The sequence below is a fragment of the Pongo pygmaeus genome, chromosome 13 (genome assembly GCF_028885625.2).
Source record: "Pongo pygmaeus isolate AG05252 chromosome 13, NHGRI_mPonPyg2-v2.0_pri, whole genome shotgun sequence".
Lineage (NCBI taxonomy): Eukaryota > Metazoa > Chordata > Mammalia > Primates > Hominidae > Pongo > Pongo pygmaeus.
Window position 1 is genome coordinate 105570169 of NC_072386.2, and position 17572 is coordinate 105587740.

Sequence of the window (17572 nt, forward strand, 5' to 3'; positions counted from 1 at the left end):
GTGAAGGGGTTTTTTTTTGGATGAGATTAATATTTAAATCAGTAAACTTTGAATAAAGCAGATTTAAAACATAAAATGAAATAATATAAGGAGGCAATAAGTGACCTCAACCATACTTAGCTTCAGGTGTTAGAACAGTGGAAAATATTACCAGATTATGAAGGGCCTTTAAATGACAAGCTTTGAAACTTAAAGTTTATCATTAAAGGGAGTGAGGATCCCTGTAAGGTATAAATGCTAAGCTTTGGAACTTGAAGTTTATCATTATAAGAAATGGGGAGCCTTGAAAGATGTTTGGACATGCCAATGACATAAACCAAGCTGTGCTTTAAGAAGCTTAATCTGGTGGCAAGATGAATCACACAGGGTAAGGGACTTTGAGGTCACTTAGGTCAGTGGTCCCTAAATATAGCTCTTTATCACTCTGAGAAGCTTTAAAACAATATGATGCCTGGGCCTCATCTCAGACTGACAGAATCATCAGAGCCAGAAGTTAGGCCTGGCTATATTTAAGAAACTTCCCAAGTGATTTGAATGTGCAGTCAGTTTGGGGATCTCTTGAGTTAGGAGATGATTATAATAGCCCCATAGGCATGGATTATTAAAACTTAAGCTGGCCTCACATGTCTCTCTTCTAGAACAGAGATATCCATGACAGACAGATGTTGACCAACTCTAACTATACCTGTAGTCTGTGGCTGGTCTCTGTGCTGCCGTACAGAGGAGGTCATTGGTTTCATTTTGCAGGAAATCCTCTTCCACACCCTCTTGCTAGCTTCCAATTCTTTTCAGCAAATGACCTTAGTGTCTGGGATTGGAATTCAACCTACACTCCTAGTAAACCAAACACAATGCTCTTCTCTACAACCTGCAAACAGCCAGCTGAGTTTGGGCAGTCATGCGTCAGTGCAGAAGCCCCTGGAAGGTTCTCCTGCATCCTGGGAACTGGGAAGGTACCTTATCCTGTTTTCTTCAATGGGAGAATTGAGTTTCAGAGAAGCTAAAAGACTTGCTCTCATTCCATAAATTGTTGGAGGCAGAGGATGATCTTGCGTGCCAGTTTCCCAACACCCTGTCCAGGACTCTTTTCTCCTATACCAGGTTGATTTTTTTTTCTAAGACATATAAAGCTGGTGAATGGACATGCAGAAAAGTAAACTGGGATGAGTGCTCATTGAATACCCAGAGGCCTTTGTATGGCCCCCCAGTTCTAGTCTCTGGGGGAAAGATCAACTGTCAGGGATAAAGCTGGGCTCATTGAATTACTTAGGAATACAATTACCTGTCATGTCTCTAGGCTTCTGTGCAAAGCCATTTTCTAGGCAATTAGGGTACTCTAGATCAAAATGAGACTCATGATTCAGGTAAACACAGAATCCTAGAATGCCTGACCAGGAGAAGACCTTAAAGATGGGTAAATCCAAGGCATTCATTTTACAGATGGGAACACTGACACCCAGAGAAGATAAACGATTTTCTTCAGCTCACACAGTGAGATAGTTCATTGTTATATCAATTCCAGGAAGAGGCATGATAGTAATTAGCATTGTGTCCAGTTCTGGTTAAATATGACAGATTGGATACAGCCACTCATCTCTACTTGCTTCTGAAACCCACTAAAAAGAGAGCAAGAGAATGTAAGGTATAAATCCATGAAGATGAGGGGAATGGGAGTGGAGACAGCAACAGGTGTGCCAGAAACTTGGTAGATAGAAAGTGAGTGGTAGAGAGACCATGGAGGGGAATGAATGAAGAAGGCTGAGGTTAACTAAGGAGCATGGACAGAGCTAGTCAGAGGCTGCTTGGTGCAAGTCACAGAGTCCAGCAAGTTCAATAAGGGAATGTGTACAAAAGCAGAGATGTCTTTAAAGGCCAATGTGGAGTGTGGTTGAACAAAGATTTGGTTTGTTTAGAAGCTTTCTTGTAAGAAACAGACTCTAAGATTTCCTCATTCCCTCCAACAGTCTAAATGACTGCCCTTTCCCATTCACAAGGTAGGCTGAGGTTTACTTTCTGGAGAGGTTGAGCCAGAGAGGAAGTCTGGATTCAAATCCACCAGGCTCAGCCTTCAAGGAGGCCGAGGTGCTACAGTGGAAACATAATAAGATGAAAGTTTGTACACAGTGAGAGGCCAGGTTTCATGGCACTGTTATTTGGGGGTCCCCCAAGAAAACTGTTGGGTACTTGCTCAATCATTCTGCAGGGAGCCACAAAGTTGACAAGCCCTGCCCGTGCAGTTGGAACTCCCAATTAGCTCTTTCATTCCTAGTTCAAATACAAAAAGACAGACCATGATCAACAGACACTGGGTGGATGTATCCAACGTGAAAGACAGAAACCCAAACCAAACCAAACTCAACAACAGCAGCAAAACAAAGAAACTTGTAACAAACACTGTGCAGGATATAGAATAAAATACCAGCAATATATTTTTAGAGATAAAGAGATGATGATATATGAAGCACAAACAAAATGCCAGAAAAAGATCAATGTGTGGAGAATAAGCAAAAGATCTTGGAAATATAAAGTAAGATAACCAAAATGAAAAATTCAATAACAAGTTTGGAAGGTAAGGTTTAGGAAATCTCCTTCGCTTGTCTGAAGATCTAAAGTTATTTCAAATTAAAAGGTAAAAGAAAGAAAATTCTTGGGTAGAGAATATAAATAATATAAACACTGGATAAAAACGGTATTAACAGTTGATATCATAAGAACACGGTGAAACATATTACAATACATAATATAAAGATACCATCTGTGAGAAAATACATATGGCAAACCTGCAGAGAAACCTTTTGGCCTTTGTTCAACAAAATATTAAAGGATCAAGATTCCAGCTCTTAAAATGTCCTCAAGTCTTGTAAGCAGTGGTTCTTGATCTTGGCTGCCTATCAGAACTGGAGTCTGGTTAAAATGAAAGAGGTTGGAGAGTATGATTCGAAAGGTCTGGCATGCCATCCAGTCTCTACTAATTTTTTTTTTTTCAGCTCCCCAGATGCACTGGGGTAGAAAAACAGCATCAGGTAATTCTTCCATACTTTGAAGATCATGCAAATGCTTCAACTAGCATTGAGGAGTTGTTATATACTTAAAATACCTTGACTGTGCCATCCACCGATTCATAGACTAGCAGGTAACCGGTGACTGATGCCCGGGGGGGTCGCCAGGTAAGGAGGGCAGTTTCCGACTGAACCTCAGTAGCAGTCAAGTCTCTTGGAGAATCGAGGTCTGGAGAAGATAGGACAATTAATATCGGATAAGGTCAGCAAATGTAGGGCAGAAATTCGGGCTGGGTATCAAGAAGACTGGGTTCAAGTCCTTTCCCTACCACTGAACTATGTGACCTTCGGCAAGAACCTCCTCTGTATAAATAAGGTGGTTGAGCCAGATGATCTCCAAAGACGAATTCTCTGTGGTTTATCTCGTCCTAAGGGCTGGATGTTTCTAACTGGCCTTGGTTGGATTTAGAGAGAAGTATACAGCTGTGAACATCATTATCAAGCCCCTTGTTTCTAAGTAAGAGGACGGATGAATACTAATATCAGTACTCACCCCAACAGAGAGGATGGTTCCTCTGTTTCCCTGCTTGCTATAGTTTGTAAAAAGCTCTCAATGTATAGAAACCTAACAAATATCTAGGAAAAACTGCCTAAAAAATCTGCCTCTTCAAAAATATTTTCCTGCCTGGAACATGGATCATTAAATACTAGGTTTAGGGCCAGTGGGAACTGTTTTTCCACTTACAAAGCCCTCCTCTTAAAATCTTTTCCTTCCCCGTGGGGAGACCAAGGTCATTTCAGTTCAAAAGGAAATAGTGTGTTTCTTCAGGCCTTGACTGAGTGGGCACTAGTGAATTTAAGTGATGCTGATGTAATCACATTGCAAGGCCCTGACTTAAGAAAGAAGAACTGGCTAGCGGTTCCTGTTTAAGATGCAGGCTGTGGGTGGGCATCCCAGAAGGGGGAGCTTCCAGCTCTCAGTGTCTTTGTACCTGTTGTGAACTTGGCAGTGATGGTTGCGCTCTTCTGGGGCCCTTTCTCTGCAAAGATTCTCAGTGTGTATTCCGTGGCAGGCTCGAGGTCGGTCAGAGCATACTCCACTGTGTTCCCGGACACCGTGCGTGTAATTTCTGGCACTAAACATGAAATACACATACCGAGGCAGTCACCTCTCACTGTCTGAGCCATGAGTGGGCTTGGCAAACCACATATACACCTCCTTCGAACATCGAAACTTTCAGTGACCCTGCGGAAAAGCAGGTCTGATTTCTGAAATGACTCACGCTCTCTTTCTCTCTCTTGAGCTCTCACCTCATACGTAAAGGATTTCTCATATGGAGACTTAATTTTTCCAGGCCCCAAATCAGAAAGAAGGGGAACTGGGGGTCAGGAGATTTTTTTCCCACATGGTACTGGCTGGAATCGCTTTGCCACTGAGACCGAGGTAGAGGACAGTCGGAGGGGACATCCCCAAGCCTGCTGCCCATGCTTAATTGGTCCTGATGCATGCTCTCCTCTCTGTGTCACTTTTTCACATGCCCTTTTATAATTTACTAAGTGTCATCAAGTCATTAGGCTGAGGGGTCACAAAAATTGGACAGCAGTAGCTGCACCAGAGCCTGGCCACTATCTCTCAGGCCGGCTGGGTCATGTCCAGTGGTGGAAAGCAATACTGATCACAGTGCCTGGGGGCATGTGTTTATTTCCTGTTCACAGGTGACCAACCATCCTGGTTTGCCAGGGACTGCGGGGTTTCCTAGGTGTGGAACTTCTGGTGCTAAAACTGAGACAGTACCAGGCAAGCGGGGACAAGTTGGTCAACTTACCTCATCATTTGTGAGCACCACCCCCTCTTCTGAACCAAGCCCCTTGTTTGCCCTGAATCCACAATCTCCATGGTTCCCATGAACTATACCTGATTCATTTTTGGTGCAACACCATCTTTCCTGACTCAGAAGAGTTTGCTCACAGGGACTATTTAAGAATTAAAGAGTAAAAAGAATAAACCCAACATCCCTCCTCCCCATCAGTTCCCCACCCCTACCTGTGCTCTGTCCTCAAAAAGACCTCTCTTAGTTGGTTACCATAACTGAATTAAAATTTTCAGAGGCTCCAGGCACAGATGCTGGTGCCTGCTCATATTGTCACTGAGAGCAAAACAATCCCAAACCATAAAATATGAAACTTACCTATACCTGGAAATAAAATTACACAGTTGTTTCTAGAGTAGCTCATTACAAAATGGAGGGGTTCATTGAAAAGGACTCTCTCTTTCTCCAGTCTCTTACTTAATCTTACTTATATTTGATTTTACTTTCTGGAGGCTGTAGTTTGCTGTTGCTCTAAGCAAGTGTTTAATCTGCCAACTGGGTAAATTAGCACTGGTGGTTGCCAAGCAAGAAAACTTTTTTTTTTTTTTTTTTTTTTTTTGAGACAGAGCCTCCCTCTGTCGCCCAGGCTGGAGTTCAGTGGTGTGATCTTAGCTCACTGCAGCCTCCGCCTCCCAGGTTCAAGCAGCTCTCCTGCCTCAGCCTGCCGAGTAGCTGGGACTACAGGCATGCACCACTATGCCCAGCTGATTTTTGTATTTTTAGAAGAGATGAGGTTTCACCATGTTGGCCAGGCTGATCTCAAACTCCTGGTCTCAAGTGATCCACCTGCCTTGGCCTCCCAAAGTGCTGGATTACAGATGTAAGCCACTGTACCTGGCCTAAAATTTCAGACTTTTTAATTAAATCTGCTAAAACTAGCTTCTTTTGTGGTCTCTGAAAAGTTTAGACTGCTCAGTATGGCCTGAAGCAGTCTGGTTAAGATTTTAGATTCTGGTTTTCTTCTTTGTGAAAGATGACAGCTGCTTCCTAAACAGGGTGTCTCACACTGGTAGGCAGAGATACTAAGAGGAGAGGAGGAATGGGCCAGGAAAACATGTAGAGGCTGGAGATGTATTTTTATTTTTATTTTAAATGGCCTACCAGACTCCCTTGAGGTTTCAGTTGGGAGCCACAAGAACATTACTGGCCTTTTCAACCTACCCATGCATTTTTATCATCCTGTACCAAATGTGGCAGGGAGAAGAGAGAATGGGAAGAGTTTATAGCAGGAAAGACACTCCTTAGAGTAAGGAGAGACTTGGACAAAACCTTACCTTTCTCCCCTGTGTAGGAGATGACATAACTGTCCACAGTGGCAATGGCTGGCTGCCACCTGGCCAAGGCTTCCGAGTCAGTGATGTTGGCTGTCACCAGGCCAGATGGGCCATCCAGAGCTGCAAAGAAAGATGGTGGACAGGAGGGAAGTCATTGGGTGGGATATCAGACTCCAGCTGCTCTGCTGTCCACACTGCTTATGGAGTCCTGATGTTAGGACAGTGTCAGCTGCATGGAATGGTTCAGAGACCTAAGCCTGGAGCCAGGCTGACCTGGCTTTGAGTAATGACTCCCTCCCTTGCTGGCTCAGTTACTTTGGGTCTCTATATCCTCATGTGTAAAATAGGGATAGTAATTCTGGCTGGCTTCATCTTCAGTGTTATTTTGATTTTTCCATTATATTATGGGTGGAAAGGAGCTGTGTAAACTGAACAAGGCTGAACACATGACAAGAATTATTATTGTTTATATCACTTTCCCCAGAGAAAGAACTTACACAGAGGGGACTTGCATAGTTAAGACGGCCCGAGCCTTTTATTTTCTTTTCTTTTCTCTTTTCTTTTCTTTTCTTTTTTTCTTTTCTTTTTTTCGAGACAGACTGTCACTCTGTCGCCCAAGCTGGAGTGCAGTGGCGCGATCTCGGCTCACTGCAACCTCTGCCTCCTGGGTTCAAGCAATTATCCTGCATCAGCCTCCCAAGTAGCTGGGATTACAGGTGTGCACCACCAAGCCCAGCTAACTTTTGTATTTTCAGTAGAGATGGGGTTTCACCATGTTGGCTAGGCTGGTCTTGAACACCTGACCTCAGGTGATCCACCTGCCTTGGCCTCCCAAAGTGCTGGGATTACAGGCATGAGTCACCACGCCTGGCCCCAAGCCTTTTCTGAGCTTTGAGTGGTATTTCTCATTAGATGGCTTGCAGAGAACATAAAGCCAGGCTCTGGAGGCCGGTGGTCCCGCATTCTACTATGGCTTCTCTGCCTGGTGCCTCTGTGCCCTGGGAAAATTCATTTCCCTTCTCCAAACTTCACTTTCTTTAGCTGCCAAAGGGTGACTGTTTAGTTAATAAAGACTAGCTAAGCAATGTGTGGTGTGTAAAATGTACTAGGGAAAGCTCTCAATACTTGCAGTTGTTATTAAGATCTCTATTAAAGGTATCTGAAGTCTTAAATATGGTTTTCAAATGACTTGTTCTGAGAAAGGATGGATATTCAAAGGATATTTATCCCTGGCCTCTTTTAACTGACCTCTCCTACTACCCAACATCACTTTCTCAGAAGCCAACATGAATCTGACCATTTCCTCTTGCTTTTGCACTTACTACTCAATTACGCCCATGCCAGCAGCCCTGGCGAGGGTGGAGGGAAGCTATCCTCAGCTCATTTCACAGAGAGACACCTGAGCCTCGAGGGATGAAATGACTGGTCTTAGAGCCAGGATGTGGCAGGGCAACTGGGGAGCCCACATTGTCCACTCTGAGTTCCTTCCTGCTTCACTGTGCATGGACAGAATCTCCTTTAACTGGTGATGACAATGGGGCATTGGGAGGAACTACATCCAGCTTTTGCCATCTGTTGCCGTGGAGAATCCATTGATGAAAGGTTTCTTTGGGGAAATAAGGGCCTGTGAGGCAGGGTGGACGGGACTCTGGGTTCAGATGGGATGTTTTAATTGTGTGTTGTCAACTCTTTTAGGCTATGAGGATATTTTTAAAATTTCCTATGAGGCCCATTCTTTGTATCCCTTAATGAGTTGGACTGGATGATTGCTCATATATCAAAGGATAAATTGTTTAGAGACATGGCTGTCTGAAGAGAAATTTTCCACTTCATTCTTCTTCAATGCAATTCATTATTTTCCCCTCTTTACAGTGTACTGTACAAATCAGGTTACACTAGGAAAGGAACTCTTTATTTTAGAAGGATAGAGAGTTTGGAGTCAGACCGACCTATGTTCAAATTTGGTTCCAGCGTTTACTAATTATGTGGGCTTGGCCAAGGTATTTCATTTCCCCAAGTCTCAGTTGTCTCCTCTGTAAAATGGGGATGATAATAGCTGTGGGGATTAAATGTGAAGGGTTTAGTAACAGTGCCTGGAATGCAGGAGCCACCAAATAGAGAGGAGCTGCTTTGTAGCTGTCACCATCTCATGCTCATGTGAAGCACCTGCTTTGAGGGACCCTCACAAGGGTTCCAGGCAATAGGTGGGGAGGTGAAGGTGGTGGTGGGCTAACGTGAACAATTGTATTTACAGATGCTTTACAAATACAGCTTCATGTGATCCTTACCATACCCTGTGAGGGAAGCAGAATTGTGTCTGTTTTACAGAGAAGTGGACCCTAGTAAAATGGACTGATAGCTCATGTAATTGGTAGAATTTGGATTTTAATTCAGGTAAGTATGACTCCCAAACTTGAATTTTTCTTTCACAATAGTCCAGGAAATGGAGGCCCAACAAGGTTAAGGTCACCCAGCTCACCAGAGGCTGGGATGGGCCAGAAGAGAGGCCTCTGGCACTCTAAATCCAGTTCACTTTCCACTAGGATCTCATAAATAAAACCCCCCTTTTCTTCCAGCTGCTGAGTCATGAGCTACAAGGCTGAAGGTGAGAAATGACATAGGATGCACAAGTGACCTCTGAAAAAGAATAACACACACACACACACACACACACACACACACACACACACACACACAACCCCACCAACCCACCTGTGGTGAATGACCCTGAGACAGGTTCACTTTCCTCAAAGCCCTTCATGGCAATGATGCTGACAAGGTACTCTACCCCAGGTATGAGTTTCACCAGCCTGGTCTGAGTCTTGGTTCCATCCACAGTTACCATGGAGGGTGTACCTGGAACACAGTAAAAGCAAGATGAGGAATAATGAACCTCGTTGACACTTATGCACTGTTGCCCCCGAAAAGAGTGTATCTGATTTAGAAATGAAACTATATCTTCATCAAACACCACTTTCTTGACTTCTCATTTGCTCCTACCCTCTGGCATAAGGGAAGAAGGCTTACTTTTTGTATGCTTTTTCCATTGGTGCAGATGCCAAAAACAAAGCCAGGAGGGGGGAAAAAAAACATGAAGTCACAACGTACTAAAAATGGCAAGTTTCCGTTCAGTAGAGAGCTGGCACGTTGTGCTAATTTTATTTCATTATTTTTCCCCACAAAGAATATGGGAAGCTTGCTATGTAATGTACATCAGATCTATTTCACCCATTGTCTTGGCTTAGGATTATAGAGACTCCCTTACTAGAGGAAATTCTACTTAAGAAAAGAAAGTCGATCATAGTCAAGTTTGTGCTGTAGTGTTTATTAATAAACACAGAAATTGTATTTCTTAGAATTTGGGGGCTAGTGAAGAGCTTGCACATCAGCTGGTCAGACTTCCCATAGAGACAAAACAGCACTCCTGTGAGGAGGTTATTAACCATCCTCTCTTTATACACTTCCAGCAACAGGTAGCTTACTACCTGCCAGAGTGTCTTTAGGCAGACTTGACTGGGCTTCCTCCTTGTGGTCTCTATTATAGCCCATGTGCTTTGAATTAGAACTCACAAATTTTCTAAGGCACAACTTGCCATCATTTACTGAGACAGACAGATTTGGCACCCAAAGGTAAAACTTCACATATATCCAAGACTAGCTTTTCAGATGAGTGTGCTCAGGGAGAGAAATGCCAATACATTTAGAATCTTTTGTCATTGTGTGAAAACAATACTAGAGATCTATTTCTCATAGAATTTTATAATTTCAAGGCTAAAAAAGGTCTTGTTCAAATGACCCTTCACAAGAAAGTTTCTTCTAAGAACCTCATAGCACTTTACAAATGAGGTCTCTTCTCTCCAGATGGTCTCACAAATAAAGAATTCATTTTCTTTGATCATGATGTTAGAGGATGAAAATTATCAGGGTCTCTTTCATGAATCCATCCAAACCCACAACACTCTTCCTCTCTCTCCCCTTTCCGAGTCTCCTACCTCCTGTAATGGGCACATAGGTAATCCGGAAGCTCTCCACTTGGGCAGTGGGTGCCCTCCAGCTGACAGTAGCTGAGTTTTCAGTGATGTCTGAGAAAATGACTTCCTTTGGGGAGCCCATGGCTGTCAAGAAGAAAACACAAGAGAAGCCCAAAAACAGTTAACTGTCTTGTTCATCAATGGTTCTTCTTGAATTCCTTATTTAGGAAAACTCAGTGCCTAGAATTTGTGTCTGAGCCAAGCGTTTAGGATGGAGAATGTGGTGATCTGTGGTTAAGTTGTGACTTGCTAGGACCAATTGTTGTTTCATTTCAGGTACAGGGCCCAGGGTTGTAGAAGAGTCATTTGGTCTAATTCAAGGGGAGTGATAGGAGCATAGCTGACTTCCAAGGAATCGAGGGAGAATGGTTTCCCAGATTGGAATATGTCCCCCGTTCATTTTTGATTTTTAACATTTTCTTAAATCTTTGCTTTCTAGTTCCTTTTATTAAATAATACTAAGACTTGACAACTGTATAGTTCTTTGCAATTTATAAGGCTTAATCCTCCTATAGAAACCCCCAAAAAGATGTGATTATAGCCATTTTACAGAGGACCAAACCAAGGCTTCCATGAACATTCTTGTGATGTGATCTTTCTGGGTCCCAGGAGTAGGCAGCAGAGCCAAGCACAGCCTGGAATCCTGGAAATAACGTTCACACAAACACTGACCTGGGCAAACCCATTCCTAGAACTGGAAGGAGGTCCAAAGCCAAGAGAACAACCTCAGGCCCATCACCAAAGCAAACACCCAGTGGACACTGGGTCTACCTGTGAGAAAAGCCATGCCCAGGGGGAGTTTCTGCCTCCCCAAATACCTCCCCTCAAAACCCAGTTTCCTTTGGCTTTTCTCTGTGTATTTTTTGGCTTCGATTTTTGCCCTCTTCAGCTGACCATGCCTACCCAGAGAATTCAGGAAACAATTTTCAGGCTCTAGGGAGCTCACTTCCTCATCTTTTCCCCTCTCCAGCCCACAGGGATTATTACATGCTGAAACCCACAGAAATTCAGCAAGGGGTTTTTTTTTTCTTCCCCTTTCTGTATTTTTCTCTCATCCAAGACATCTCCTCCTACAGCTTTCTTCTGTGGCCTGGGAGCCACCCCCAGACTCTGTGGCTGCCTGGGTTTTTGCCCTGTCTATGGAAAGTTTCAGAAACCACATGGGTCTCTGGAGCCTGAAAGAGCTTAATTGTCCAAATACCACTGAGAGGCTGGGTGACCTTGGGTAGGTGCCTTCACTTCTGTGAACCTCAGTTGCTCCATCTGTCCAGAGGGAAAAGTGGTACCCACCCACAGGGATGTTTTGAGGATTAGCAGAGATAACAAATGTGAAACTCCCAGCACAGCATCTGGCATGCAGTGAGAATTCAGTAAATACGATTGCCCTCTCTTTATTTTCTTTCCAATGTCCCTCTTTCCTCCATAGGCCATACTAGACTTTAAGGTGTCCCCTAGGAAAGATCAAGATGAGGCTAACTGGGAAAAAATAAACAAACAAACAAAAAAAAACAGTGAGGTGTATAAACTCAGGCACTGAGGACCTCCCTCTGCCAACCTGGTGTACTTGCACTATTGCTCCGACTGAAAACCTCATTGGTGTAGATACATTTTAGTAGGTGTATCTTATGGCCAAACACATTAATAGCTAATACGGTTACTGTGGGTAAAGAAATTCTGCTAAATACTTGACATTCATGATCTTATGTAAACCTCATGGCTGACCTTTGAGTTAAATTCTATTTTCCAGATGAGGGAATTGAGGTAAAGCCATGAGGAAACTCCAAGGACACTGCCCCATGGTTGTTGGCTTAACCACCAGGCAACACTGTCTCTCACTGCCCTTTCTACTGCCCTGGGCACCCAGGGCTGGCAGCTTGTGCTATGGAGAGGTACCTTGTGAGTGAGAGGAGGAGCTACAGCAGGGCGTTCTCAGGAGGAAGAGGGATAGGACATTATAGAGAAGAGTTTACAATGGTATAAGGGAGGAAGAGAGGAGAGGAGAAAGGATTAAAAAAAAAAAGCAAAAGCAGAAATTTATAAACTTGATGAGGTGAAGATAGAAATTAGGCATCTTCTGTGCTCAAGAGCCCCCTTTCCTGTCTTCTCCTGGTCCTGGGGCACAGGCATGTAGACACACACACACACACACACACACACACACACACACACACACACGCAAGCACGCACACGCATGGGCACTTGTCTTTGGCTGTAAGCTACTAGGCTCTAGAGAAGAAAATCAAAGAGAGGGCTTTCCAAAAGAGCAGGGTCTGCCTTGCCCTTTTTTTTTTTTTTGTTCTTAAAAAAAATTAAATTCATGATTATTCATTCTCTTTTTTCTGTAGAACTGTAGGGCTTCTAGAAAAAAAGATCAGCAAAACAAATCAATGATCAGAAGAAGTAAACTTTGAAGAGCACTGTTTATAAACCAAGATCAAAATCAAGGCTCTGCTTCTGATCTGGAGTCGTTTTATGGGCAGCCACAGGGAGGAGGAGACTGAGACCTGCATCCCAGGATAGGGTGTCCTTGTTAATAAGAAACAGGGTTTTTCCCTCTTACTAGGTTGCTGCCTGGATTCTAGCATTTTCTCCAAGCCTACAAATACTGATTATTATTTTTACGTGGGTGATTTCTTGCCACTTGTTAGGTCCTGAAAACTTGACAATATAAAATATCTATCTTTAGACAAAAAGGAGAGGTTTTGGCAAATGTCATGCCTATGCCTGTCAGAGATGGCAAGCAGCTATATGCATTGGTTTTCTCTCATCCAGACTGCTCATTTTAAATAGTATTAGAATAAGCTGGTCATTGGGCTTTACTCCAAATCTAGCTCTATGATCATAGAAAAATCATTTCACCATTCTGGTCCACAGAGTCTTCATGCACAAACAGAAGAGGTTGAGCTACATCATCTCTCAGGTCCCTTTTATCTCTCCTGATGATTTTGTGGTTCTGTCCCCTGGTTCCCTTTGAAGCAGCTGTCTCCAGCTAATGCTATGTCTCTGCATCTCCCTCAGTTTCATGAAATAATTTACTTGACTTGTTGGAGGTTTTTCCTTTTCTCTTTAAAAAGTCATGTTCATCTTATTATTATTATTATTTCAAAGAGTCATATTATTACTACTGTTATTATTATCATTATTTGAGACAGGGTGTTGCTCTGTCGTCCAGGTGGGAATGCAGTGGCACGAACATGGCTCACTACAGCCTTAACCTCCTGGGCTCAAGAGATCTTCCTGCCTCAGCCTGCAAAGTAGCTGGTACTACAGGTATGAGGCACCACACCTGGCTAAGTTTTTGATTTTTTTTTTTTTTTTTTGTACAGGTAGGGTCTTACTATGTTGCCTAGGCTGGTCTCAAACTTGTGGACTCAAGTGATCCTCCTATCTCAGCCTCCTGAAATGCTGGGATTACAGGTGTGAGCCATCACTCTGGGCCTAAGAGTCATATTATTAACCATCTTTTTTTTTTCTCCTTGAAACAGCTCCTATGGAAAAAGGTGATTAAACTCCAAGGACACTCTAGGTGCCTTTCAGAGTTGTCATGAGTATCAAAGTTAGAGAGCTTCATAAACAGTAGCATGTTAATCTTGCCAGCTCTCTCCTTTATCCTTGCTGATCACCGTACTGATTATTCACATGTAGTATTTTATAAATATTAATGTTTATAGATAGAGATGCTGCTTCTCCATTGTCTCCCTGCTTGGTATAGCTCGAACGTTTGGCCAAAGAACAAGGAGGTGTATCTCTGGATAAAATATGATGAGATAATAGATAGAAGGAAGAATCTTTGGAATGTAAAAAAAAAAAAAAAAGATGATAATTGTAACGATGATGATGCATTAATGGCAATGTGAATAGCTCTCATTTGCTAGGCCCTTGCTACGTGCCAGGCCTTCCGCTATGGGCTTTACATGAATTATCTCATTTAATCCTCACAACCCTATTAAGTAAATGGCATCATACTTTTTTTGCATAAGGACTTAGCCAAATTGTCCAAGGTAACACAGTCTATAATTGAAAGAGCCAGGATCAGAACGCCAGCCTGCCTGCATCCAAAGCTCCTGTGATTACTCAGCCCTGTGAGAAGAAGACCCCTGAGTCATGACTTTTCTCTGTTCTCTCCTGTTTATTTACAGTACCTGTTGTTGCTATAGCACTGACTGGCTGGGATTGCCTTCCTTTGCTTATTCCATAGAGTTCAATTTCGTATTCGGTAGCCTCTCTGAGACCTGTTATGTCCCTGGTACGTTCGGGGGCAAGTAGGGTTATTTCCAGTGGCTCAGACTGCTTTTTGGTATCTCTGATTTTGAGAACAAAATTGTCGAAGACCCCTTCATCAGCTGTCCAGGACAGACGGAAACCGTCTGGGGTGGCATCTGAAACCAGAAGGTTGTCAACTTCCAGTTCAGCTTCTAGAGGGAGAGAAAATGGTGGGAGAAGGAGGAAAGACAACATCATTTACCAGTCCGTGCAATCTTCTCTCCAGTGGGGGTATCAATATGTAGTGATGCCCCGGCTTTCAGAGATAGAAGTGTCCTGAGATACCAAAAATAAAATCATTCAACATTAACAAGTCCAGTAGAATCAGGAGAGGGGAAAGATGGAGTAGACACATTCAATACAAGTCAAGCATATGTTTTCATATGTGAGTTTTGTCTAAAAGCAATTCAGTAAATCCACATCTGGACTCAGCATTGGCCCCTCCCACATATTATTAAATAAGTTCAAAGCCCGTAACTTGTTTACATTTGCTCTCTGTCTTCCAGTGGCTGAGTGCCCATCCCCTGCAAGACCTTTTTCTTTTCTTTTTGAAAAGACAAATAAACCAGCATTAATGATCTGTAGAGCTGCTCATGATGTTACTGCTGATTACATTCCCCTTGAGCCTGCCCAAAATGGCTTTTAAAATGTTATGGTCTTTTTGCTTTGTTCTTAGTGCTGTTTCACTAAAGAAGGCTCCTACCCTTGACTTTTTTTTTTTTTTTTTTGCATTCTTTCTTGTTATTTTATTAACTATTAGATAAATGTTCAGATGGTAGAACTGAGGTTGGAACCTTTTGTGCTACACATACTGTGGACCCAGGGTTTCATCTTGTATTGCCTTAACTAGACAAAACTCAATGTCAATGTAGATTTAGAGCTGAGTTTCCCAAAGTGTGCTCAGAGCGAACTATTCCTGTTTTATCCTCTTCCTTAAAAAGTATCCTTTGTCAAATAAGTTTGGAAAATACTGCCTGGATAGGTACTTCTTGGAGATGATGCACATTAGGGTGTTCTGAAAAGCCTTGCAGTTAAAGATCCTCTTTAACTTTGTTTAACTCAGTCTTTCCAAACTTATTTGAACGTGGAATTTCCTCACCGAGTAGGAACTTTGAACATTCTGTGGAGCTAGTATTCTCTAGAAAGACTTTGGGAAACACAGATGTTTGACTATTCAGTTGTTAATTTCTGTAGGAATCATTAGTCTTGAGAAAATTATGGATTTAGTCCGTGTTGCAGAGTCTCTCTGATATTAGTGATTACCGATAAAATAAGTTCACATTTGGTTTTCCAATGACGAGCTCACTGGGTAAGTTTGTTAAGATCATGGTTGAGATTTTGAGATGGCGAAGGTTTTAAATATGTTTTGGAAATATACTCATTGGTATATTTCTTTTGAGAAGGCTGAAATGTAGCTGGGGACCAGCCAGGTTGATCACAAGGGAAGATGATATGAGATAAGCACACAAGAGCTATGGACAAGACAAGGTCTAAAGGATTTTGAATACAAAGCAGAAATATTTCGACCTTCTCATTTCTGGGGTGGGAGTGGGGAGTGTTCATTAGGTACATATGACAAGAGAGAGTGTGGGGAGAAGGTGAAACAGTAGACCACATTTATGGATTAAGTAGGAAATGTGAACAAAGATGTTAAAGTCATGGCGATCCGGTAGACAGATTACACAGAAGGCGACCAGGAAGAGGAACAAATGGCTCACTTGATTTGAAATACCTGTAACAATCTCAGCCCTCAAGGGCTTGGTTTGGTGCCCTTGGGTGAAGCCAGAGACCATAACCTCATAGCCAATGCCAGTTATGAGGCCTCTAAGCTCCAGCTTCCTCTGGGTTCCTGAAAGTGTGAATTCCTGGGGGTCCAGCAGCTTCCCAGAATCCACCACCGTTACTAGAAAGCTGTCAAAGGCATTCTCCGATGCCATCCAGGAAACTGTGAACCCGTAGGGATTAATGTCGGAAATGGTTAGGTTTTCCAGAAGGGGCAGGGCCTCTGAAAGAAGGGAGGAGTGAAAATAACTCAGGTTAGCAGCACTGACTCTGTCAGGATAGCACACGTTTCCAAGAACACCAATAGATACCCAAGTCCATCATTCAATTTGTGTTATATGCTTAGAAAATGAAAATTCAGTAAGAACTTATTGGGTGCCAGATAGTGTTATCTTGTGCAATTCTCTTAATAGCCCATGAGGTAGGTATTATTCTCATTTTACATGTGAGCAAACTGAGTTTCAAAGAAGTTGATTGACTTGGCTAAAGTTACAAGCTTGTAAGAAGATTTTAGTCAGGTTTGACTCCAAAGGCCATGTAGTTCTCTATACAAATAGGATGCGTTTTGTTGAGTTTGGATCCCGTTGTCTACTTCCCACTGCCTTCAGCTCTGTTTTTTTTTTCAAGTATAATTTCTTTCTGGTATACTTCATGTGTTTCTATCCCACTTCTAGTGCACAGTTTGAATCAAATTAATGAAGTCAATTAGTGACATATCCTCACAAGCTGAAATAAAGGGAGGAGGTAAGTTTTTTTGTGTCAAAATTAATAGCTCACGGTTATAACCCACTAAGAAATTATAAGATTTGCTAAATCTTTTGCTGTTTATTTTCCTGGATAAAGTTAGAAAACAAGAACACATCTGGGTCTTAGTAAATTCTGTCATCATCTCTCCTTCCTTCATTCGTTCACCAAACATGTATGTCCCAGGCATTCTGATTTCTCAGGTGCTAAAGGGCCTTTTCACACATTGGGATATCCAAAAGGAGTGAGCTTATGTTGGCTAAGTTTCCATTGATACTTTCCAACTGACAAAGCTTCACATTGTTATCCTAGTTAGTCTTTCAAATGATACAGTAAGGTAGATATTGCTACCTGCCTTCCAACCCCGATCACATCTAAAAAAACCAGAGAGGTTAATGACTTATCTTAGGTCATACATCTGCTAGGTGCCTAAGCTGAGATACAACCAGGTCTTCTGACTCCAAGTTCTATGTTCTTTCCATACCCAAAGCCAACTCCCATCAGTGATGGCAATCCTGAGGGATAAGGAGGATTAGTGGAGAAGGTTCAGCATCTCTTTTCTAGGTGTTTTTTCTTTTTTCTTTTTTTTTTTTCTGACAGTACTGGTA

General features: G+C 42.5%; 1 protein-coding gene across 14 annotated transcripts in view; it reads right to left on the reverse strand.

Annotated features, from left to right (window-relative positions):
- TNC (tenascin C) overlaps positions 1-17572 on the reverse strand; it is a 97328-nt gene that overhangs the window by 11689 nt on the left and 68067 nt on the right. For 10 of the 14 annotated variants that reach the window (XM_063649849.1, XM_063649847.1, XM_063649851.1 and 7 more), the window contains 7 exons: positions 16171-16443; positions 14318-14590; positions 10137-10259; positions 8857-9000; positions 6145-6264; positions 3992-4135; positions 3098-3228 (listed from right to left, as the gene is read on the reverse strand). In XM_063649849.1, the coding sequence (XP_063505919.1) occupies positions 3098-3228; positions 3992-4135; positions 6145-6264; positions 8857-9000; positions 10137-10259; positions 14318-14590; positions 16171-16443 (1208 nt within the window). The remainder of the gene's footprint in view (positions 1-3097; positions 3229-3991; positions 4136-6144; positions 6265-8856; positions 9001-10136; positions 10260-14317; positions 14591-16170; positions 16444-17572) is intronic. The other 4 variants (XM_063649852.1, XM_063649858.1, XM_063649857.1 and 1 more) reach the window with 1 other exon arrangement.